The sequence below is a fragment of the Scyliorhinus canicula genome, chromosome 15, assembly GCF_902713615.1.
Source record: "Scyliorhinus canicula chromosome 15, sScyCan1.1, whole genome shotgun sequence".
Lineage (NCBI taxonomy): Eukaryota > Metazoa > Chordata > Chondrichthyes > Carcharhiniformes > Scyliorhinidae > Scyliorhinus > Scyliorhinus canicula.
In genome coordinates, this window is record NC_052160.1 from 43,431,906 (window position 1) to 43,457,261 (window position 25,356).

General features: G+C 48.1%; 1 protein-coding gene across 2 annotated transcripts in view; it reads right to left on the bottom strand.

Moving 5' to 3' along the window:
* prkcba (protein kinase C, beta a) overlaps window positions 1-25,356 on the bottom strand; it is a 405,247-nt gene that overhangs the window by 105,905 nt on the left and 273,986 nt on the right. For both annotated transcript variants that reach the window (XM_038821091.1, XM_038821090.1), the window contains exons 4-5: window positions 3,265-3,376; window positions 1,650-1,778 (exon numbers count right to left, since the gene is read on the bottom strand). In XM_038821091.1, the coding sequence (XP_038677019.1) occupies window positions 1,650-1,778; window positions 3,265-3,376 (241 nt within the window). The remainder of the gene's footprint in view (window positions 1-1,649; window positions 1,779-3,264; window positions 3,377-25,356) is intronic.

Sequence of the window (25,356 nt, forward strand, 5' to 3'; positions counted from 1 at the left end):
CGGGGGGGGGGGGGGGGTTTAGGGGGATAGTGTTTAAGTTAATTAGCTTATTGTTAATTTATTTTGTTGTTTATTGGGGCTGGGGGGGTGGGGGGGGGGGGTTGTTATATGCGTTGTTACGGGTGCCGGGGGTGTTTATTACTATTATCGTTATTGTTATGTTGATATATATTTTTCAAACAATTCCAATAAAAATTATTTTAAAAAAAAAAATGAATCCCTTAATTTTAAACTATAAATTTTTAAATATATCCAATTAAATTTTATGTGTGATTTCTTTGATCATTCCTGCAGGTCCTCCTCATATGTTTACAGCTGGATAAATATTTCACTAACTACGTGTTAAAGGGAAAGACAGCTGATCCAACCTGATGTGGCTCACTTGCTGCTGGGAAGAGGTGTAATTGGCAGTATTGAAAGCTGCAAGACAAGATCCTTCAGCTTTTCCCAAATACCCTTCAGCTCAATTTTACTTGTGTTTATTTAACTACCTGAAATAGTATGAAGAGGAGTCCACAATGACACAGGTTGTTAGAGAGCGGAAGGTGGCGTGGGAAGAGGGAGTGAGAAAAAGAATGAATTTGGGGTCGAAAGATAGAAGGAAGAAAATGGAGGGGCAATAGGTGGAGGAGTGGGACTTGATGTTAATACTTTCAACTTAATTATGAATGTCCCATCACAATCTGTTAGCCTAATCCTCAACCCAGAATTGTAAATCTACCCATCATTCCAGATTCACTAACATTATATTATATTGCATTATATTACAACTTTCATGACCGTGGCACATTCCAAAGTGCTTTACAATCAATAAAGTACTTTTTTTTTACTGTTGTAATGTAGAGAAATGCAGTAGTCATTATGCATGCAGAAAGATCTAAATTGTGAAAATTATCAGATCACTTGTTTCAGCAGTGCACTGAAATGTGCACCTGGATTTTATGCTCAAGTCTATGAGGCGAGAATTGAACCCACCTTTTTTGATATTCACACTAACCCCACTCAGACACACCCCAAGAGTGGTGTTATAACCTCCATGAGGACCATGGGGAAACCACCATTGATCTCCTTGTGAGACTCATGGAATACAAGCTCCCTAGGTAGGGGGCAGAGACCAACCACCTGGGGCTCATTAAGGCAGGGGATAAAAGCAGGCCCAACTCAGGGCCTGATCAGATCTGTCCTCCCAGCAAGGTCTGCACTGGGAGTGAGATGCAGTACTAAGCATGTAATTGTAAATAAATTCACCTTCGTTTATGACAGCTTCCAAACTTATTAGAAGTATCAGCATGCACAAAGCTTTCTGACCGAGTCAGAGACAGGAGTACAGCCCACTGAGCCACAGCGGACAATGTAGGATGTCAGTTGAGGTTACCCCATGATCTAAAGATGATCATTTTCAGGACATGTGTAGTAATGGGGAGATTGCACAGCTGACCCTGCAGGTATTTTCTGCACAGCTTATGAATGAGCAGGATGTTTAGTTGTATTAATATATTTCTTCCACAAGATGGCACTAATATACCACCAGTTGCTATGGTTTATTAATGTGTGCAGGTTAGAAATCTATTTGCACCGGTAAACAGGTCTGAAGGTCAGAAACAGATTCTAAACAGTCTATGATCCCAGAAAAACCATGTTGTACTTACCTAACACAGTGAGTAGATCTTTGACTATCTCAGCCTTAATAAAAATGCGGCCCCTTCGTTCAGTGTGATCCATCCCGCACATGCTGGGCACGTTGGACACGCATCGCTTGTGCACATTCATCATACAGGCTGAAAAACAAAATCTCTTCAGTTTTTTTTACTTTCCTCTTTTTATCATCCATCAGTTTGCCTGGCTCTCTCCTGAGAATGCCGACCTATGCTGGAGCCAGCTGTCCTCTGGGACCTCATAGAATTGCCAGTTCTCCATGTATGATCTTAGTCAGCGGATGCGGGCAGCTGGATCGGATCTGGACCTCACCTAACTGGGACACATATCACTATCCAGCAGAGGTCACAGGGTAGTGATCAGGCCTGGTCATTAAACTACCTTTCCACAAGGCACAGACAGTCATTACCCACCCTTCCCCCTGGACAGTTACAACTCTCCATAAGCATTCAGGATAACTGCAGCAGTCTAAATTCATTTGACTGAACTTAGCCAACACAATACAGGCCTCGATGTAGAGCCCCCTGATCAGGACCCAAATCCCCAGAATCCTGTTGCTTTTTTGTTTCTCTTCCCACACTTGGTGGTGCACAGGGCATACTTTCTTCTGTTCCCATCGCCAGTCTTTCCTCAAAGGCTTATAGCTCGAGGGACATAGCTGATCAGGAGACTCTCACACTCTTACCACCTGCCACAGGTGTGTTGGAAGGATTTCAATGCTGGCCGCATTATGAATGCACCTTTAAGTCCTGGAGTCGGACTCGAACCTGGAGCTCCCGGCTCAGAGGCAGGGGTGCGACCCACTGAGCTACAAGGCCTTTGTACTGGTACTTAAATCCAGAATCTTAATCTTCCCTGAACATGAACCCCGAATCGCGGAATATTAGCCACACATTCATCTAAAAATATTCACCTCCAACCACAGAAACATTACCATTTAACCCCAAAACATCAAACATATCCTTCTCAGGCCATTCGTCCCCGACAGATCAATCCCCAAACATTAACACTCAAACTCAAAAATATTAACCCCCAAAACCTCAGAAAAACCTGCTCATTGCTTCAGTGAACCTGTAGTTATTGTGTATTTGTAAAAGCTCCACTGTACATTATGGCATGTTTGAGACAGGAGGCTCCATTGTTCCACCCAATTATCCTCATGACCCCTGTACATTCGTCATTAAATATGAAGCTTTTCAGATGTTATTGTATGGCGGTATAGTGGTTTATTACTGCCCTAATATTCTGAGAACATGAAAATTCAAATCCCACCTTGGAGAATTTGAACATAGTTTGAAACAAATCTGGAAACACTTCAAAAAGGAAACTTGCCACCCTCACTGGTCTAGCCTATCTGATTGCAGACTGTATCAATGTGGTTGACCATTGACTGTCCTCTGAAGTGGCAGAACGATGTATCCACTTATATCTAACAATTATCAGCAGTTCAGAAAGCTGGTCCACCACCAGGGATGGGCTATAAATGCTGGCCTTGCAAGTAATACTCACATTCTCCTTTGTATAATCTTTGCATTTTCCGATCTCTACCTGCAGCTCAGTAAGCAAGAATGACAGGACAGAGTTTCAACCTGAATTTTTGGTACTTACTGTCGCATTTCATGCCCTGGTGAATGAGGCCATACAGCAGTGAACCACAGTGGTCACAGAACGTTGGGCTGGAATAGGTGTGAACCTTAAAACCATGTTTGTTCCGGGGATCCTGAAATCAAAAAAGAAAATCAAGAAATGGGGTTAGAAGTCAGCAACAAGTAAAAGGAGCCTTTGAGGATGGTGAATGGGTTGGAGGGGGGAAGAGAAGAGGCATTGCAGGAAAGAACAGATATATATTGTTGGCTCTGAACCCATTAAAACGCATGATCGATGTAACCTAAAGCTAAACATCACAGAAAAAACACGAGCTTAAGGCAGTAAAAGCCTTGACAGTTAACAAACTGGTTTGATAGACCAAACTTTCCACAGTGCGTCATAGGGAGAGGTCGGTATTGAGGGTGAGGAGTGCTAAAGATAGCTGCCAAACAAATGGCCAGCAAGCAGAGTTTTGAATGTGAAGAGAGAGGTAGCTTGACAATGAAAATTATGAAGCTTGCTCAAGAGACTGAATGGTTTGCACATGTTCATAAAGTGTAAGTCATCCTAGTCCCAGATGACCATAGGCTGCTTTCCCTTTGAGGGAATTTAACCGGAGGATCACTACACCTCAGGCGAGGGGCAAGGTTGAGAAGGCTCAAGAATAACCTGCTCCCAGTGGAGACCAGGCCTGAAAGCAGGAGCACAGTGAAGCAGAGAGAAGGATGGCGATGAGCAGAAGGAACAGCACGGGTACTGAGTTAGAATCTGATGAAAGAGTGGAGAGGAGGCCTCAAACAGATTCGAAGATGAAGGTGAGCATTTTGAATCAATTAAGGGAGAGGAAGACAACAGAACTCAGGAAGATGTGTGTCAGATGAAATACATGCCCTGGGCTCATCAGTGCTTGGGAGGAAGCCTGCATGGACTCACTCTCTTTCCAGAGTTCTTGAGCTTTTCTCAAGTCCACCACTGTCGTAAGACTCTAATAAAGCTGCAGGTTTTATGGCCGTTACCATAGCAATTCCAGTCAGGTAGAATAAATGAAAACATGGATATGGAGTATAACTACTAACATAGATCTATTGGGCTGAATGGCTTATTTCTTTGCTGTATGTTCCAAATACTCCCTGGTATCCCCCAAGGATCTATCTTTGTCACTCTCCAATTTCTCCACCTCACCACCACCTCTCTTGCCTCCTCCGCTGTAGCTAAATGATCAGACAGCTTATTCTACATCCAGTACTGGCTAAGCTGAAATTTCCTCCAATAAATATTGGGAAGACCGAGGCAACTGTTTTCAGCTCCACTCCAAATTCAATTCCTTAGCAACTGAATCCATGGTTTTCCGTGACAATAGACTGCAATTTAGGCAGTCTATTCACACCTTTCGATGTCACATTTGACCCCAAGATGAGCTTTGTTTATATTCACATCATCACGATGACCACCTATTTCCACAACTTCATTCCTCCCTCATGTGCTGAAACCCTCACTTGTCTTTGTTATCTTTAGATGGACTATCCCGGTGTACTCCTGGCTGGTCTCCCACATTCTACTCACTGTAAACTTTAAGCCATCCAAAGATTTGCTGCCCACGCCTCAACTTGACCAAATCATGTTCCCCTACCACCTCTGTGCTCGCTGACCTACTTCGGCTTCCAGTCAAGCAACATCTTGATTGAAAAATTCTCATCCTTGTTTTCAAATCCCTCCATGGTCTTGCTCCTTTCCTTTCCCATCTCTGTAATCTTTTTCAGCCCACAACCCTCCGAGGTATCTGAGCTTCACTTAATCTGGACACTTGAGCATCCTTGAATTCAATTGCTGCACCATTGGTGGCTGTGCCTTCAGCTTCCTAGGCCTAGATTAAGTTGGATATCTTAAATTAAAGAATTGGGCACTTCAAAAACCAGAGTCTGCAGAATCCGAATATACAGAACTCAAGACAGACTGCTGGGGCCTGTCTGAAGCCGCTCCTGAATAACCCATCAAGTAATTATCGCTGCTACTTGAGATGCATTGGCCTGTTGTCCACAGTTCCTGATAACCCATCAAGCAACCATCGCTCCTCCCAGGGCCGGCACAGTTGCCCTGTCAACAGGATTATTGGGCACTGGGACCCTGCCTCCCGTGACTCCATTAGCTGAAGGCCAAGGGCAGGTAGAGAAAAGAGGTGGGTGGCGACTGGGGGATAAAAATAGACATTTCAGACATCTAGGGAGCAAAAGACTGGAAGCAAAAGACTGGAAGCAAAAGACGGGAAGCAAAGACTCGAAGCAAAGATTTGAAGCTTGGTGTGTGAGGTGACTTTGACCAGACCAGAAGGAAGGAAGCAAGCAAGCAAGCCAGCGAGAATCACCTTTACAAAGAGGAACCAGAGGAACTCAGGGATCGGATCTGCAGTTTACCAAATCACTTTGCGGGTAGCATAGACAAATCCTGGGTGTTTCTTGTATGTATATTAGGTAATTTATGGGTTAACTATATTTAATAAAGTGTGGGGCATTATATCTGTGTTCTACTTTGTTCTACTCAGACATAAAGACACCTGGGTAAACGTTAATTGAAGAGCTGGATGAAGTATCTCTAGTCCAGCCCTGCCTGGACACCATTCCCGAGTGGAATCTCAGCAGCATTTTGATGATATGCCTGTTGATAATATTACATGTACTCAGCAGGGTGACCTCCTACCAGCCAGTGGCCATGTACTCAGCAGGGTGACCTCCTACCAGCCAGTGGCCATGTACTCAGCAGGGTGACCTCCTCCCAGCCAGTGGCCATGTACTCAGCAGGGTGACCTCCTCCCAGCCAGTGGCCATGTACTCAGCAGGGTGACCGCCCACAAGCAGGTGGTGACCGATATAAGTCAGGTGACTTCTGGCTCCCAGCAGATGGTTGTAGGATATACATGAGGACAGTCATGAATAAAGGTAGTTCCAGGCGTGTGATAACTTGGTCTGTAACTGCTCATTAGCTTAGCATGTGTGCATTAATAAATCCTAGTTCTGGCTAAATCACCAGCAGTTCTGTAGATGCATTGCTAGACAAGAACACAGAACACAACATGGTACCAGAGTGCTGAAGGTTTGAGGGTAACGTCGGAAAAGACAAAGTTGAATTTGGCTGAAGAACCGAACTGATGAACTGCGCCCTCAGCGCAATAGAAGATACCGAAGTTCGAGATGGAATTTTTGAAGCAACCCCACCAGCTTAAAGTATCAGGTAATGCAGATGAAAACTTGCGTGTCTTCAAACAGCAGTTTAAGCTCTATGTTTCGCCTCTTGGCCTGCAGGCACAGCCTGACGAAAGACGAATTGCATTGCTGCTCACGGTGGCGGGTCTGCAAGCAATTGAAATATATAATACTTTTGCTTTTGACAATAAGGAGGACACCAAGAGATACGATTAAGACATTAGGTACTCTGATCGACATTGCTACCCCAAAAAGAATGAGATATTCGAGAGATACATATTCTATATGTGTACCCAGAAACCAGGCAAATCTTTAAACAGCTTTGTCTCTGACTTGAGGCTGAAGCCTGGTCCTGTAATTTCAGTAGCCCAAAATCTTCTATGATCTGCGACCAATTTGTGTTTGGGATATCTAATGATAGGCTACGTGAGAGGTTGCTGCGGGAAGATGATTTGGTATTGGAACAAGCAATAAAGATTTGCCATGCGAGTGAGTTAGCTGCACAGCAAATCAGCACACTCAGTTCAGAGCATTTTGGCACCAACATAGAGGAAGACGCCAGCGCCATTAGCATTGTGTTGCACGTTGTGAAGAAACTGGGTCTCAGTACGGGCGGCCATTTTATGCGGCCGACAGGAGCCGCCATCTTGTACCAGAAATGTGGCAATCGACATGGCCCACCATAATGTCCAGCCTTTGGAAAAGTTTGTTCCAGGTGCGGTCGTGTTGGTAATTTTGTAAGACAGTGTTTTGCATGTCCTACAGTGGATCAAATCAGATCAATTGACGCGGTGGGTGAGATGTCTCCAGACAAACAGTTCTTCATCGAACTCACCGCAACCAAGGGCCAGAACAATCCAACCCATAAAGGTGAAGATATAATCTCAAATAATAACAACCTTACTAAGGACAAACCTGAAGTCATCAAAACTGGATGGAAAACGATTGTGTTATTGAATGACTCATTACTACGTTGCAACCTCAACATCCGAACGAGAGCCAACCTCATCAGTTGGTCCGCTTTGCACAGGCTGGACGTGCAGCTGAAAGATGTTGATCGGCCGCGACTGCCGATACACCACGGCACGAAAAAGATAGAGATGATTGGTGAATGTGAACTTGAGCTTTGCAAAGAAGACACAACATACATATTACTGTTTGATATAGTGGGCATGAAAATCAAGTCCATCAGAGAAGTGGATGCATGTGAATCCCTGAACTTAGTTGAGTGACTGTACATTCAAGACGACGGGTGGCTAGCGAGCTCAACAGATCCCAGCGAGATATAATAGTGCAGCTATTCGATGAGAATTTAGCAGAAATTCAGGCAGAAGACGACGAATCAGAAGAAGAAAAGGAAGAGCCAAAAAGCATTCCAGATTTCTGGTTAACAGTCTTCAAGAAGGTGTATGTACATAGTGGCATGATACAGAAGCATGATGAGCCTGTATTAAAACATCTACAAGACGTGAATGTTAAATGTTCAGAGCATGAAAAGCTGAGGGGCCTCACTCTGGAGTTTAAGTTCGAACCTATTGAGTGTTTTACAAATGAGGTGATAACGAAAGTATACCAGCTGGAATCGCAGCCTGACAAGTGTGAATCTTCATTCTTTGACGAACTGGAAATAATGGGGTGCACAGGCTGCACGATCAACTGGAAAAAAGGAAAAAATGTCATGTTGAAAACAATTAAAGCCAAGGCGAAGCACAAAGGTCGAAGTACTTGCAGAACAGTTATGAAAACTCTACTCAATTACTCATTCTGTAATTTCTTCAGTCCTCCTGAAGTTCCCCAGCGTGTAATGTTAAGTAAATGTTCAGCAGCAAACCTCCATGCTAACTTTGAAATTGGTTGCCTTCTGCGTGAACACAGAATACCGTGTGTGTATTTTACAGGAGAAATCATTGCAGAGGATTCTGAATCAGACTTTGAATACTACAAAGACATATATGATGACTTTGAAGACGATGCGGAACCCAAAGAATGGAAGGTGAGCCAGATGAAGACGAATATGAAATGTTCGTAAATCTATTTTGCAGGAGCAATGACGGGAATGATGAGGTGGTCACAAGGGATGCCCAAACCACGCTAGACACTGAGAAGGGCGAGTGCTCCAAGATGGTGCACTCCAAACTAAAAAGTGATATTGCAGTGGCTGATACCTCGGAGGCACAGCTTTTGAACAAGCCAGTAACAGACAACATTGTACCAAACTTAGAGAAGCTTGCTCCAGAGGCACCGGGTGAATCGTTTCAGGCCTCAGAAGTGGTTTCGATAGTCGACTCCCTGATCCTAGAGATGACTCCACCGGAAGATGAGATGGAGGAGCTGATGACTATCTCGCTATGCAACTCGGCTGATCAAGTAAATAGTCAATCAAGGCCATGATGACCCAACACCTGAATCAGCAGGGCCAGAGAGTGTTTGCATTATCATTTTTACTGATGAGGAGCCATTGATCATTACTCCAGCAAGCCAAGAAGGGACAGACCTGCTGTCGTCAATGTGACTTCCATCCAGGCATCATAGAGCGAGGCGCTCCAGCCGGCAGATGAAGGCGCAGAATTGGGCGTGGCCACACAAAAGATGGAGACACGCTGGCGCCACAGGTCCCAGCTGAGGATCCGCATACTTCTATGCATTGGGTGCAGACCAGCACCGAAACAGGGGTTACCAAACCCAAACAAAGAAAGAAAAGAATTCATAAAACTAACACAAACAAATGAGAAGAACTAGACATTATGAGTGACAAGCCAGAGATAGAAAGCTTACAATGAATAGGCAAGCAGCGTCATGGCAAGGAACAAAAAAAGCTGGTGACACACGGCTGACCATTAAGGAGGCACCCCTCCAAAAGGAATAATCATCATCAAGGATATGAAGCAAGAGATCGACATGCAAACTGGTCTTTGGAAAGGCTGGCAATAGCCCAAATGATCACGGAGTGATCCCATAAGGGAGGCGAAAGTGATGGACTCTGACCAGGCATATCATGTCTCTGGACACCCTAGTTAAATCTGTTTATATTGTTTATGCTTATTACAAATGTATAAAGTAAAGACCATAAGACATAGGAGCAGAATTAGGCCACTTGGCCCATCGAGTTTGTCTGCTATTCAATCATGGCTGATATTTTTGCATCCCCATTTTCCTGCCTTCTCCCCATAATCCTTAATCCCCTTATTAATCAAGAACCTACCTATCTCTGTCTTAAAGACACTCAGCGAATTGGCCTCCACAGCCTTCTGCAGCAGAGTTCCACAGATTCACCACCCTCTGGCTGAAGAAATTTCTCCTCATCTCTGTTTTAAAGGATCATCCCTTTAGTCTGACATAGTGTCCTCTGGTTCTAGTTTTTCCCTACAAGTGGAAACATCCTATCCAGGCCTCGCAGTATCTTGTAAGTTTCAATAAGATCCCCTCTCATCCTTCTCTACTCCAACGAGTACAGACCCAGAGTCCTCAAACTTTCCTCATATGACAAGTTCTTCATTCCAGGGATCATTCTTGTGGACCTCCTCTGGACCCTTCCCAAGGCCAGCACACAAAGAGAGTAATCATGTCTGTATAGAAACATAAATGTCTCCTAAGGAAGGGAGATGTGGTAATATGACTGTGGATTATACTCAGCAGTATGACCTCCCACCAGCAGGTGGCCATGTACTCAGCAGGGTGACCTCCCACCAGCAGGTGGCATCCAATATAAGTCAGGTGACTTCTGGCTAACAGCAGAAGGTTGTAAGGCGTACGAGAGGACAGTCGTGTATAAGGGTTGTTCCAGGAAAGTCCAATGTAACTATGCTAACTTGGTCTGTATCTGTTTGTTACCTAACCACGTGTGAATTAATAAATCTTAGTTCTGGCTAAGTCACAGGCAGTTCTGTAGATTCATTGCTAGACAAGAACACAGAACATAACCAACCTCACAGCCACCAACCTCTCATAACATGGAGGTGGGGAGCACAAGAGTTAGCACCAAGTGAGTCAACTTGGTGAAACTGAGTACATATCTGTGACTACACGCATTTACATAATCACAGATACCTGGAGAATTGTTACATCAATGTAAAGGTTCTCCCTGTAGATCTGACATTTAACTGGTGGTTACATTCCTTGAGATTCCCATCAGCCATCCTGCCTACAGCCATTCAAACCTCTAAAAATCACTTTGCATTGCATATTCAACAAGCAATCATTTTCTGATTTTAAAAAGGCAGAATGGGCAGCACAAGTGCACTTAACACAATGGTTCGATTCAAATGTGCCACTCAACAGAGTCTTGATGCACAGGTTTAGAAATAAAAAGTCTAGCAAAGATTGGAGGGTTACTGGAAACTTTCAAATGTTTCTCATTATTTTTTCAGACTAGTTATTGGTTGTAAAGAAACAACCTCACAGCAGCCAGGTATTGCTAAGACTACAGTAAGTCAACCAACACTGACAGATTCAATTGTGCTTTCGTGATGTTCATTAGGGAGGTGGTGTATCTACCAACTGTTTGAAGAAGTGGGAAAAAAACAAAGTTTTAAATGGCACAGCATACTAGAGGACTGAACCACGACAGCATCAATGCAAGGCCAGCATGAAGGAAGAAGGAAGAAGTTTCTCCCAAGGTTCCGACAGAGGCTGACGCAGAGTTCGGTATTCAAAGGCATATCACATTTTTTTAATGCATTAAGATAGAGAACCTCAAGCAGCCTGCTCATAATTTCCCAAGGCTTCCCCAACTGCATGAACTCAGAAAACTGACCCTAATAATTGTTTTATTTTTATTAGTCCTGCTACATGTAGACTTGTGTTTTCATCTTGATTCACTGCCTTTGTTTCACATTTGCTCACAGACTTATAACCTTCCACATCTGTCATTGGGAAAATGCTAGAATCTATTATTAAAACGATGGTAGAAGGACATTAAGAAAATGATAGTGCAATCAGGCAAAGGTCAACATTGTTTATGAAGGGGAATCATGTTTGACGAATTTATCAGAGATTTTTGTGGATGTAACAAGCAGGTGGATAAAGAAGAATCAGTAGATGTAGTATATTTAGATTTACAAAAAGCATTCAATAAAGTGCCAAAGATTACTGCATAAGATAAGACCTGGCGGTGTTGGGGTGATGTATTATCATGGATAGCAGACTGGCTAACTAACAGGAAAAAAGAGAGTTGGGATAAATGGGTAATTTTCACAATGGCAAACTGTAACTAGTTAAGCATCATAGGGATTAGTTCTGGCGCCTCAACTATTTACAATCTATATTAATAACTTGGATGAAAGGACCGAATGTATGGTAGCCAAATTTGATGATTATATGAAGATAGTAGGAAAGCAAATTGTGAGGCGTGTACATAGTATCTGCAAAAAGATATGGATAGGCTAAGTGAGTAGGGAAAGAATTGACAGATGAACTAAAATGTGGGAAAATGTGAAGTTGTCCACTTTGGCAGGAAGAATAAAAAAGCATAATATTATTCAAATAGAAAAAGAGACTGAATAATGCTGTGGCACAGAGAGACCTGGGTGACCTTATACATAAATAACAAAAACTGAGTATACAGATAAAGCATGCAGTAAGGAAGGCAAAAATAATGTTGTGCTTTCTTGCAAGGAAGATAGAGTATAAAAAGTAGGGAATTTGTGTCACAACTGTACAGGGCACTGGTGAGGCCACACCTAGAGTACTATGTGTAGTTTGCATTCTTTAATTGAAAACAGTTCAGAGAAGGTTCACTAGGTTGCTTCCTGGGATAAGAATGGATTGGTTTACTGTACAGTGTAAAGTATCATTCCGTACATGAAAAGAAAATACATAATAGGGCAAACATAAAATACACAACGTAAATACATAGACACAGGCCTCGGGTGAAGCATACAGGAGTGTAGTACTACTCAGTAGAGAAGATATGTGAAGAGATCAGATCAGACCATAAGAGGGTCGTTTAGGAGTCTGGTAACAGCAGGGAAGAAGCTGTTTTTGAATCTCTTACTGCGTGTTCTCAGACTTTTGTATCTCCTGCCCGATGGAAGAAGTTGGAAGAGTGAGTAAGCCGGGTGGGAGGGGTCTTTGATTATGCTGCCCGCTTTCCCCAGGCAGCGGGAGGTGCAGGTGGAGTCAATGGATGGGAGGTGGGTTCGTGTGATGGACTGGACTGTGTTCACGACTCTCTGAAGTTTCTTGTAGTCTTGGGCCGAGCAGTTGCCATACCGATGCAGCCAGATAGGATGCTTTCTATGGTGCATCTGTAAAAGTTGGTAAGAATCGAAATGGACATGCCAAATTTCCTTAGTTTCCTGAGGAAGTATAGGCGCTGTTGTGCTTCCTTGGTTGTAGCGTCGATGTGGGTGGACCAGGACAGATTTTTGGTGTTGTGCAAACCTAGGAATTTGAAGCTGTCAACCATCTCCACCTCGGCTCCGTTGATGCAGACAGGCTGTGTATAGTGCTTTGCGTCCTGAAGTCAATGACCAGCTCTTTGGTTTTGTTGACATTGAGGGAGAGATTAAGGGCATGGCTTAGGAGGAAAGATTGAGCAGGTTGGACCTAAAACTCGCTGGAGGCTAGGAGAATGAGAGGTGATCCTATTGAAACATAGGGTGGATACGGAGAGGATGTTTCCTCCCATGAGGGAATCTAGAACTAGAAGGGATAATAAAAAAATATAGTGTCTCCCATTTAACACAGATGAAGGGGGATTACTTTTCCCAGGATCATTAGTGTTTGGAATTCACTTCCCCATTGAGGAAGGAAGACTGGGTAGTGGATGTATTCAAGGCTGAGTTACCAGAAAGGTGAGAGGCCGTTCAACAGCAACTACGTCAACACAAGCTGGGCCCCAAACCGGTCAACTCTGACCACCCCGAATGAACAAGGATTTTAGCATTTTATCTCTAAAACGTAAATCCTATCCATAACTTTTAGTAGAAGAGTTAATCCACCTTTGGTATCCTAAATCCAACTCCAAAAATACTTACACTCTTACTTCTTCCTGGCCTTAATAAAGCCATACCTTGCTTTCTCTTGAAAAATGAAGTAACCCAGTGCCACATTTTCACCTCATCCAGTTCAGACTCCACAAAAACAGGGGGATGATCAGACTTGAGAATTTACATCGAGCATCAGCCATTTTGCACCAGATGTTGATGGGAACAGAGCTTTGGCCCAAAGATAGAGACAAAAATTCCTTATTCAGCTCTCAACCATCAAAGCTCGATTTTCATCCTCTGCTACCAAGTTATAATGCGTTGCCGATTCACTCGGAAAAGGAGGAATCTGCAGCCAGTCTTTCCTTAACGCAGCTTATTCACACAATCAGAGAACACAGACACTGACCCTATTTTCTTCTCGCGACACAGGTGGAAACTTGTTCTTAGATATTTTTCAGAAGAAACCTCTAACCATTCCCCAATTAGTAACAACTGCTCTATTTACAACCACAGCATGGACCTCATCATGACAGGATTGCAACATTACCATGATCTGGGCTAAAATTACTTTCTCTGGTGTCTGTCATATATTCACTTATCCTGTGGGGAATAAAGGCCCTGATATTCCATAGAGGGTTCTGCTATTCTTCTGTAGGTACCAGCAAACAAGGGCCTGATTCCGAGGCCACGTTGCACTCGACGTGGATCCGGATGCGCCAGGTGTAAAGCAGGAGGGGGCAAAAATCAAGATTTCCGTCAGGCCCGAAACATTTTGCGATTCACCCAGCCCGCTCCTGCTCATGGCAAGTTCCAGAATGGTGAGCATATAATTAATCCCCATTTGCATTCATTTCAATCACATTAGTGTGATTGACCTCGAATGCAGCAGCTTCCCGGAAATAACCTGACTCCCAGCGGGAAGTCATGCGGGCGCCGTTTAGTACTCCTTTTCAAAAACATGAAGCTGGCGCAGTGGTTACCGAGGAGAAATGAGGAGGTGGGCATCCCTTTCCATTTACCAGCATGCAGCACAAGGGCACCAGAGCTACTTTCAATATTGTGGAGACCCACAACAGGGATAGCCACAGCTACAGCTTGTCTGTTTTACCAAACCCACACAGGAAAGAGCCCTGCTGCAGCTTCTCCCCTGAAAGTCAATTCCACCACCTCTGACTGTGAGCAGCCTCTAGCTTCACAGCTGAAGGCTATTTCAAATGAGGACTTAGCCTTGTTAGTTGTGAGAGTACTTCTCACTTCTGAACTCCCAAGTGCTTCCTTAAAGACACAGACACCATGTCTCAGAGGATGATGAGTGCATTGCATGTTCAGCAACCTTGGATGCCTGAACAGTGTACCTGGATTCTAGGAGCGTCAGCACCATAGATGCAGCTGCCAACAGTCAAATACTAAAGAGCAGGACTTTACCACTGAAGAGGACTCCCTAATATTCCCAGCCGAGGTCTGGGGTCTAGGGGCTCCTGATATGGCTGGGGGCAAGCGTGCAGCGCATGGTTTGCCAGCACAATGGTTCACTGGATGGCACTGGAGAGAAGGCGGGACCACATCTGCAGGGGGCTGCCGCACACCTGACTGCCCATCAAGCAGGGGAGGGGGCCAGAAGAGAGGCCAGCAACAGTCCAAGGTGTACAGGCATTGCTGCTCTTTGGAGACCAACAAGAGGAGCCGGAGGATGGAGGACATGCTGCAGCAAGGGTCTGCCATGCCGAGAGAACCAGGGAGGCCCTCATCATCTCAAGCTTCTCCCAGGACGTAGCTGCGTCCACCAGCTCAACACCCCTCCTCCCCATCACTATTCAAGGCAGGAGAGTGATGATCACTCGCTGTGAAGAAAGCTCTGGCGGTCTTGATAAAGCTGTACTCCTGTCTTTTTGCTGATGGCGTACTCACACCCGTCTTCATGATGGAGCTTGCATCGAAGGCCTAACCTTGAACCGCTCTGCTGGGGTAGGGGGGACGTGCAGAAACTTTACATCTATCAGGTGTGACCAAGTTTTAATAGTGAACATTTTAATGTGACAGATTTCAATTCCCCCTAACCACAGATAGTGACCTCACCAGTGCCCACTCGGTGCTCCCCACTCTTCTTGATCTTCCATGGTCTTGTGCTTGAAGTGTTGGCTAGTGTAGACTTTTTTTTTAAAAATAATTTTTATTGAAATTTTTCGATACAAACATTTACCCCTATTACATTTTAAATTATAACACTACAAGTCCCCCCTGGAAAAACCTCCCCACGCCCTCCCCCGCGCGCACACCCCCACCCTCCCTCCCCCCCCCCCCCCCCCCCCCCCGCGCTATCAGTCTAGCAACCAAACCGCTTTTCCCTTTCTGCCGATGGCCTCGGGCAGTCATTGCCCGCGACCCCCCGCTGGCGTGCTCCCTTCATTGCCATCCCCCCCCCCCCCCCCCCCTCCCTTCCCCCCCCCCCCCCCCTTTTCTCCCCGGGTTGCTGCTGTTTCGGCCTCCAGTTCCTATCTCTGATCCAGAAAGTCAAGGAAGGGCTGCCACCGCCGGAAGAACCCCTGTACCGACCCTCTCAGGGCGAATTTGATTCTTTCCAATTGGATGAAGCTTGCCATGTCGTTTAACCAGGTGTTAACACTTGGTGGCCTTGTGTCCCTCCACTGAATCAAGATCCTTCTCCGAGCTACCAAGGACGCAAAGGCCAATATTCCGGCCTCCCTTGCCTCCTGTACTCCTGGCTCCACCCCAACCCCAAAAATCGCTAGCCCCCACCCTGGTTTGACCCTGGTTCCCACCACTCTCGATACCGTCCCCGCCACCCCCTCCCAGAACTCTTCCAGTGCCGGACACATCCAGAACATATGTACATGGTTCGCAGGGCTTCCCGAACACCTAACACACCTGTCCTCACCCCCGAAGAACCGACTCATCCTAGTCCCCGTCATATGGGCTCTGTGCAGCACCTTAAATTGGATGAGGCCCAACCTTGCGCACGACGACGACGAATTAACCCTCTCTAGGGCATCCGCCCATGTCCCATCTTCTATCTGCTCTCCCAGCTCCGCTTCCCACTTGTCTTTCAGCTCCTCTATCGGTACGTCCTCCACCTCCTGCATTATTTTGTAGATGTCCGAGACCTTCCCTTCTCCGACCCAGGCCCCAGACAGCACCCTATCACTCGCCCCTCCATCGGGAAGCAAGGGGAATCCTTCCACCTGTCGTCTGGCAAATGCCTTCACCTGCAGGTATCTAAACGTGTTCCCCGGGGGGAGCTCAAATTTCTCCTCCAGCTCTCCCAGGCTCGCAAACCTCCCCTCTATGAACATGTCCCTCAGTTGCCTGATGCCCGCCCTGTGCCAGCTCTGGAATCCCCCGCCAGTGTTCCCCGGGACAAATCTGTGGTTCCCTCTCAGTGGCGCCGCCATCAGACCCCCCACTTCCCCCCTGTGTCGCCTCCACTGCCCCCAGATTTTAAGGGTGGCCGCCACTACCGGACTCGTGGTATACCTTGTGGGGGGGAGCGGCCATGGTGCCGTTACTAGCGCCCCCAGGCTTGTATTGCCGCAGGACGCCCTCTCCATACGTTTCCAAGCTGCCCCCTCCCCCTCCATCACCCACTTGCGCACCATCGATGCGTTCGCCGCCCAGTAGTATCCGGAAAGATTGGGTAGCGCTAATCCTCCACTGTCCCTACTCCGTTCCAAGAAAATCCTTCTCACTCTAGGGGTGCCATGCGCCCACACATAGCCCATAATGCTGCTAGTTACCTTCTTGAAGAAGGCCCTGGGGAGGAAGATGGGCAAGCACTGGAACAGAAACAAGAACCTCGGGAGGACCGTCATTTTAACTGACTGCACCCTCCCTGCTAGCGACAGCGGTACCATGTCCCACCTCTTGAACTCCTCCTCCATCTGCTCCACCAGCCTTGAAAAGTTCAGCTTGTGGAGGGTCCCCCAGCTCCTTGCCACCTGCACCCCCAAGTACCTGAAGCTCTTTACTGCTCTCCTAAAGGGGAGCCGCCCAATTCCCTCCCCCTGATCTCCCGGGTGTATCACAAAGACCTCACTTTTACCCACATTTAATTTATATCCCGAAAAGTCCCCAAACTCCGCTAGTATTTCCATTACCTCCGGCATTCCCCCTTCCGGATCCGCCACATACAACAACAAATCATCCGCATAGAGTGATACCCGATGCTCCTCCCCTCCCCTTGTCAGTCCTCTCCAACCCCCTGAACCCCTCAGTGCCATCGCCAACGGTTCGATCGCTAATGCAAATAGTAAGGGGGATAGGGGGCATCCCTGCCTGGTACCTCGATGGAGCCCAAAATACTCCGACCTCCTCCCGTTTGTAACCACACTCGCCATCGGGGCCGAATACAGCAGCTTCACCCACTTGATAAATCCCTCCCCAAACCCAAACCGTTCCAGCGTCTCCCACAGGTATTCCCACTCCACCCTATCGAATGCCTTCTCCGCATCCAGTGCTACCACTATCTCAGCCTCCCCCTCCACTGCTGGCATCATAATTACATTCAACAGCCTCCGGACATTTGTATTAAGTTGTCGTCCCTTTACGAACCCCGTCTGGTCCTCATGGATTACCCCTGGCACACAATCCTCTATTCTGGTTGCCAGGACCTTTGCCAACAGTTTGGCATCTACATTCAAGAGGGAGATAGGCCTGTAGGACCCGCACTGTACAGGGTCTTTGTCCCGCTTCAGGATCAAGGAGATCAGGGCCTGTGACATTGTCGGGGGCAGAGCCCCCCCCTCTCGCGCCTCATTGAAGGCTCGCACCAGCACTGGACCCACCAAGTCCACATACTTCTTATAAAATTCCACCGGGAACCCATCCGGCCCCGGCGCCTTCCCCGCCTGCATCTGGCCTATCCCTTTAACTAGTTCCTGCAGCTCTATCGGCGCCCCCAGCCCCTCCACCCGTTCCTCCTGGACCTTTGGGAACCTCAATCTATCGAGGAAGTTCTCCATTCCCCCCCTCCTCCTGGGCGGCTCAGACCGGTACAATTCCCTGTAGAAATCCCTGAAGACCCCGTTCACCTCCTGCCCCTTCTGCACTACGTTCCCTCCCTTCTCTCTCACTCCCCCAATCTCTCTGGCTGCATCTCGCTTGCGCAGCTGGTGTGCTAGCATCCTGCTCGCCTTTTCCCCGTACTCATAGACCGCACCCTGTGCCCTTCTCCATTGCGTCTCCGCCTTCCTAGTGGTCAGTAGGTCAAACTGGGCCTGTAAACTGCGCCGCTCCCTCAACAGCCCCTCCTCTGGTGTCTCCGCATATCTCCTGTCCACTTCTATAAGTTCCCCCACCAGTCTCTCCCTCTCCTGCCTCTCCTTCCTTTCTCTGTGTGCCCTTATGGAGATCAGCTCTCCTCTGATCACTGCTTTCAGGGCCTCCCAGACTACCCCCACCTTCACCTCGCCCGTGTCGTTCGTGCCCAGATATCTCTCAATGCCCTTCCGGACCCTTCCGCACACCTCATCGTCCGCCAGCAGCCCCACATCCAGGCGCCACAACGGGCGCTGGTCCCGTGCTTCCCCCAGTTCTACCTCTACCCAGTGTGGTGCATGGTCCGAAATCGCAATGGCCGAGTACTCCGTGTCCTGCACTCTCGAAATCAGCCCCCTGCTCAGTACAAAAAAGTCTATTCTGGAGTACACCCTGTGGACGTGGGAGAAAAAAGAATACTCCCTCGCCCTTGGCCTGCCAAATCTCCAAGGGTCTACCCCCCCCCATCTGCTCCATGAACCCCCTTAGCACCTCCGCCGCTGCCGGCCTCCTATTCGTCCTGGAACTCGATCTGTCCAGCCCAGGGTCGAGCACTGTGTTGAAGTCCCCCCCCATGATCAGGCCTCCTGCCTCCAGACCCGGAATGAGGCCCAACAGGCGCCTCATAAAACCCGCGTCATCCCAATTCGGGGCATATACATTTACCAGCACCACATTCTCTCCCTGCAGCCTACCCTTCACCATCACGTACCTACCCTCCTTATCTGCTACCACCTGCGCCGCCACGAACGACACCCTCTTTCCCACCAAAATCGCCACCCCCCCGGTTCTTTGCGTCCAAGCCTGAGTGGAACACCTGTCCCACCCACCCCCTTCTCAGGCGCACCTGGTCTACTACTCTCAAGTGAGTCTCCTGCAACATTGCCACATCCGCCTGCAGTCCCTTTAGGTGTGAAAAAACCCTTGATCTCTTGACCGGTCCGTTCAGCCCCCTCACATTCCAAGTAATCAACCGGGTCGCGGAGCGACCCGTCCCTTTCCCCTGTCTATTAGCCATGTTCTGTCCCCTGTTCGCCCCGGGTCGACCCTCCCCTTCTGACCCGTTCCCCATGGCGATGGCCCCCCCCCCCCCCTCTCTCCTCCCGTTCTTCCCTTCCCGTCCTCAGCCTTTCCAGCAGCAACCCGGTATCCCCCCTAACCCCCCCCCCCCCCCCCCCCCCCCGGCTAGGACCCCTCCTAGCCGCGGTGTACCCACCATCGTACTCCCGAGAGTCAGCTGGTTTTCGCTGACCCGGCTGCCCCTGCCACACTCCGACTCCTCCCGATGTGGGGGGGGGGAGGGGCCTCCCCCCCCCCTTGCCATCCCTCTCTGACCCCGCTTCAGCGCGGGAAGGCTAGTGTAGACTTGAGAGATGAACAGACGCTTCCAACACTGATGAAGGTTCAACTCAATTTTATTAACTACTTTTAACTAACTAACTAACACACAATGACTGTGGATTTAAATAATGCTAACTTGAACTAGAGACCTAAGCCTTGTCCGAACCAGTTGATTCTCTCAGCACGTGGTGTGAGTCTGTGCTGGGCTGGATGAGTTCTTGTTACACTCAGAGGCAGCACCCAGAATGAACGGGAACCGTGGTGCCCTCTGCCTTTATAGTGTGTGTATTCTAACTGGTGATTGGCTGCGGTGTTTGTGCATGTTGATTGGTCCCTGTGTGTGTCCATCAGTGTGTGTCTGCACCATGATATACTGGTGTATATTATGACAGTGCTATGTCTAGGTATGTCCCCAGGATGCACATTAGAGATCGAGGCAGCCTTCTGCTTTCTGCACTCTGTGGACTTTGATTCCATTGGTTGATGTCTTCTGGAGAGCCTGGAGCTGGAGGCACCAGCTGACTTACTGGTGTCACAGGCATCACTATGCCATCTGTTCTGCCTGCTGTCATTGAGATGCGCCAGTGTCAGTAGGAGGGTGGGGAGAAATCCATAAGAACTGGACACCACCGTAGTCTCCTTGGTGGTAGGCCCCGGTTGGGCTCCAGCACTTCCTCCTCCCAGAGGGTGCCCGTAGGGTCCTGGGTGACTCCATGGGATGGAGGGGAAGCTGAAGTGAGCTCCAGTAGCCTCAGAATCATTTGGTTATGCCAGTCCTGGAGGCCCCCCCATTGCCTGCACCATGGTGTTGCGCTCTCAGCGATGGTCCTCAGTGACTGAGCCATGCTCTGGAGTGCCTCGGCAATGTCCACCTGTGACTTCGATGTATTTCTCATTGACTGGGTAATGATATCGAGGCCCTCAGCCATAGTTGTCACAGACTGCCCCATGCCTTGGACAGCACCACAAAAGACAATGACCTTGCATTGTTGGCACCATCTCCTGTGCCTGAAGGCTTTGGGACTACGCCAGGCGGCCTTGCAGTCGCTGGAACGACATCCCCTCCTGAATCTCATGGCTCTGGCTTATTATCTGCATCAACTCTGGGAGAACATTGTTCAGAGGCTCAACATTTAGCTGGGGCCCTGCTGAGTCCTAGGATCCAGCAGACCTCTGACTGCCGTTTCCCTTGGATATTCATGTATCCTCCTTATGTGCATCAACAACTGTGTGGTGCTTACCAGATAGTACCCTTGAAGCCTGCCCACCAATGTCACCGTGGAGGTGTATGTCTTTGCACTAGAAGGTGTAAGTGATAGTTGTGACGGATCGCCAGTGTGTTCCTCGGAGCTCTCCTCCAAGGTTTTCTCTTGGGTGACCGGGGGTTGGGGAGTACAACTATAGATGGCCTGGCCTCATCAGATGGCGATCCTGCAAGACAACGGGCATGTGCTCAGTGAGAGGGAAGGACATTTTAATGAGACACAGCGCCGGCCCTAGGGTTGCAGGCGCCCCGGGCAAGCTGAACTTCGGCGCCCTTGGGCAGGGGGGGCGGGGCCGAGGGTGGGGGGGCCGAGGGGGGGAGGGGGAGGGGCCGGGAGGGGGGGCGGGGCCGAGGGGGGGGGCGGGGCCGGGAGGGGGGCGGAGGGGCGGGGCCGGGGGGGCGGACCCGAGGAGGGGGCGGGGGGGGGCGGACCCGAGGGGGCGGACCCGAGGGGGCGGGGGGGCGGACCCGAGGAGGGGGCGGGGCGGGGGGGGCGGACCGGAGGGGGGGACGGGGGGGGGCGGACCCGAGGGGGGGCGGACCCGAATGGGGGCCTGGGGGGGCGGACCCGAGGGCGGGGCGGGGGGGGGCGGACCCGAGGAGGGGGCGGGGGGAGCGGACCGACCGGGGGGGCGGGGCCGCCCTGGGGAAGGGCGGCCACCGCGCATGCGCTGGTTGGCACCGGCTCAACTGCGCATGCGCGGGACCCGAGTCTGGCGCCCCCTAGCACATGGCGCCCCGGGCGACTGCCCGAGTTGCCGGTGCCTTGAGCCGGCCCTGATGAGACATCAACAACTCACTTAGCACAGGTCATCTGGGTGAAGTAACAGTGGATCCTCACTTCTCTGGCGCAGGCCGACCTCGCTCTCGGTCACTGCTCTCTCCTTGGGTTGGGGGGATCTTTTGCAGGTGGCATGTTTGGGCACCACACCTAGACATGTGCGGGCACCGAACCTAGACAGGTGCTGATGGGTGTCAGGGGGTTCTAAGGAACAAGATTGAAGATCAGATGTTGGGAGGGTGCGAGGTGTAGCCAGTTGATTGGGAAGTGAGGAGGGGGTTTTGGAAATGAATGGGGTGGTAGGCAGAACTGATGTCAGGAGAGAGGTGGTAACTTACCCTTGCAGCTCGTTGGAGGTCATTCATTTTCTTCCTACACTGACAGCCTTCCTGGTCATGCTGCCCGTACTCACTGCAGCTGCCACTGCCTCCCAGTTAGCATTGCTGACCCTGCTGCTGGTTCTCTGAGACCTTCAGGGGAACAGGGTGCCCCGTCTCTCATCGACGTTGTCAAGATGCCTGGTCAGATTGGCATCCCCAAAGCGAGGAGCAGGTTTGCGCACTGCCATGCTTGTGTGTTGAGTGGGAGTCAGTGGTGAAGGGGGTTTTAAAAATAGCTCCCCCATGAGAGCAGCGAGCAGCTGAGGAGCAAGTCGGGCAAATCAGATGGTGATGGAGCGAGGCATGTCGAGATTCACATGGGGACGCATTTTTGGGATGCGGTTAAATACAGGCTGCGATCTCACCAATGCGGCCGATGTAGAAAAACTCCGCCAAACCCGCCCAAAATGACAGGAAATGTTTCTGCTGAATTGTGCCCCAAGTCAAGGAAGTAGCACAAACAACCCTTTTACAGATTCCTCCTGTATCCCAATAAACTTAGAATATTGTGAGAACTCCTCAGCAATTTTGGGTGCTATGAACCCTGTGGATACTCAATATGAAGGCATGTCAAATCCCAGAAGGGAAACCTAGAATGTTGGTTCTTAACTATTTATTTTTACAATTTGGAAAATATGTGAGGAAACAGGTGGCAGCTGGTGGGGGAAGGGGTCAGTCTTGTTGCAAATTATTCAAATAACAAAAGGTTTATTAAACTTTAAAATACACAAGAAAAGCGACAGTAAAAAACCTCATTTACAATTAACTACAATAATGGTTACCCAGGCAGTCTACATAAATTACCACCCCCACCCAAATCTATCTACTTTCCTAAACTCCGAGAATACACCTTCCCAAAGCAACACCCATGAGCCAAATCCAGGAAATAATTACCACAGTATCTTCAGCTTTCCTTTGGGAACCTTTATTTTAGTTTAGGGGAGAACTTATGGGATGTCATGTGAGAGTACCTTTAAGAAATGGGTGTTTAAGAAATGTACCTTTAAGAAATGGGTGTTTATCAGTGATGTCAGAGTGTGGGTGGACCTGGGCTATCTGTCAGCTTTTTACTTTTGTTTTAGGCTGTTTGCTGCAGGGTGTGTTTTAGTTTCGTTTTCAGAGCTGGATAGTTGCAGTCACAGCCAGAAGGGGTATTAGTCTCTCTCGCTGTAATCTAAAAACGAAATCGATCATTTGGTGATTTAAAACTAATAACTGCTCTCAGTTGAACCAGATGTGCTCCTGTTAAAAGTTTTTGTTTTTTAAAAGTCTTATGGATGTTACAAGGGCAGCTTAAGGATTACTTAGTGTTGTAGTCATTGGGGGTTGTAGTTGAATTAATGGTTGCTGAGATGTTCACTGTAGGTTTTAAAAAGATTAACTTGAGTTCATAGAATAAACATTGTTTTGCTTTAAAAAATACTTTTCCATTTCTGCTGTACCAAATCTGTAGAGTGGGCTGTGTGCTCCCCATACCACAATCTATTAACAGCTGTGGGTCAGGTGAACTCTATGATACACTTTGGTCTTCTCTAAACCCTGGCCAATAACAGGGGTTTCATCCAGACAGACCTCTTCTGGTCTCCTTTTCTGCACACCAGCTCGATTTTGAGAGCCCCACTTTGCAACTGGATACGGCTATGATCTAGGTCCTTAGACTGCTAGTCTCCACTTTGCTTAACAAAGTATCTGTATCACACTGCTACCATCCTAATGTCCTCGGTTCAGCTAAATTCCTATCAGTTTGTCTGTCATTCAATTCTTTACTTTTCATTTCATCCCAACTTCCAAATGAGGTGACAATTTTTGGAACTTTCTTTGCCAAGTGGTTATTTTTGGTGTTTGAGCAATTGTTTTATTGGAAGCACACTTTTCTCCTTTTCAAAGAAACATAGTCCCTCTTTCTTTCCTGAAGGAGCTTAACCCCTGCTGGGGTGGAAGTTCCACATCTAGCCATTAGACTCCGAGGATAACTATGCATCCAGTCATATCAAGGTGGATTGAAGGTAATAATTTTCCAAATCAGAGAATCTAACAGCATAGAAGATGATCATCTGGCCCAACCGTCATGCCCGGTGAAATATACATCATGGTTGGGGTTCTGTGATGGGAGTCCACCCCCGGTATCAGCGAGGATGGTGAATTTGGCACTCAGCCAAATCTCCCATTAACTACAGTGGGACCGGAGAATCCCGCTGCCGTGAACGGATGGAGAATCCTGCCCCATATTCCTAACTTTCACAATACAGACTTTATTCAATGTAGAATCTTAGAAATTGATTTTTCCTTTAAAAAGTGGACAATGTGCTGCAAAGATGGCTGCTGAGGTCAGGTGACCTTTTGTGACTGCTAGGCAGATGAGAATTCATTAATGTCCAAACGTGATTCTGGAAAGTCATTAAATGCAAATGACCATGGGTGGAGTGCCCTCCCTTGAATAGGTATGCTGGACATAAAACCAGCTGAAAATTTACACATCCTATTGGCTGGGTATTTACTGAAGCTCAAATCAATGGTCCTTCCACACCCCCACTGCAACCCAGTTTTAAAAAAATGAGCCCTACAGCTCTCTTTCCTTACACCTCTTCATCTCCCGACACTCAACATGCCCCATCCATGCCACCCCCACCCAACTCCCCAGCACCTCAAACACTCCATACCACCCTATATCTATCTACCTTCTTTCCAGTGTCCTTCATGCCCACAATCAAAGCTATGTCCTCCCACCCACCCCTATGGCCCTTTGTAGCCCCATGCCAACTTGGTACCACATCATGCCCTCCACCTTAGCCCTTACCCGCCATGCTAACTAACCCAGTATCCACCATGGGCAGATCTCAGGATCCAGGTGGAGATGAAATGAAATAAATTCCCCTGTCAGAATTTTCACTATAATGAAGAACTTCAGTTATAGTGAAAATGGCTGATGTGTCCAAAAATTGGAAGTCCC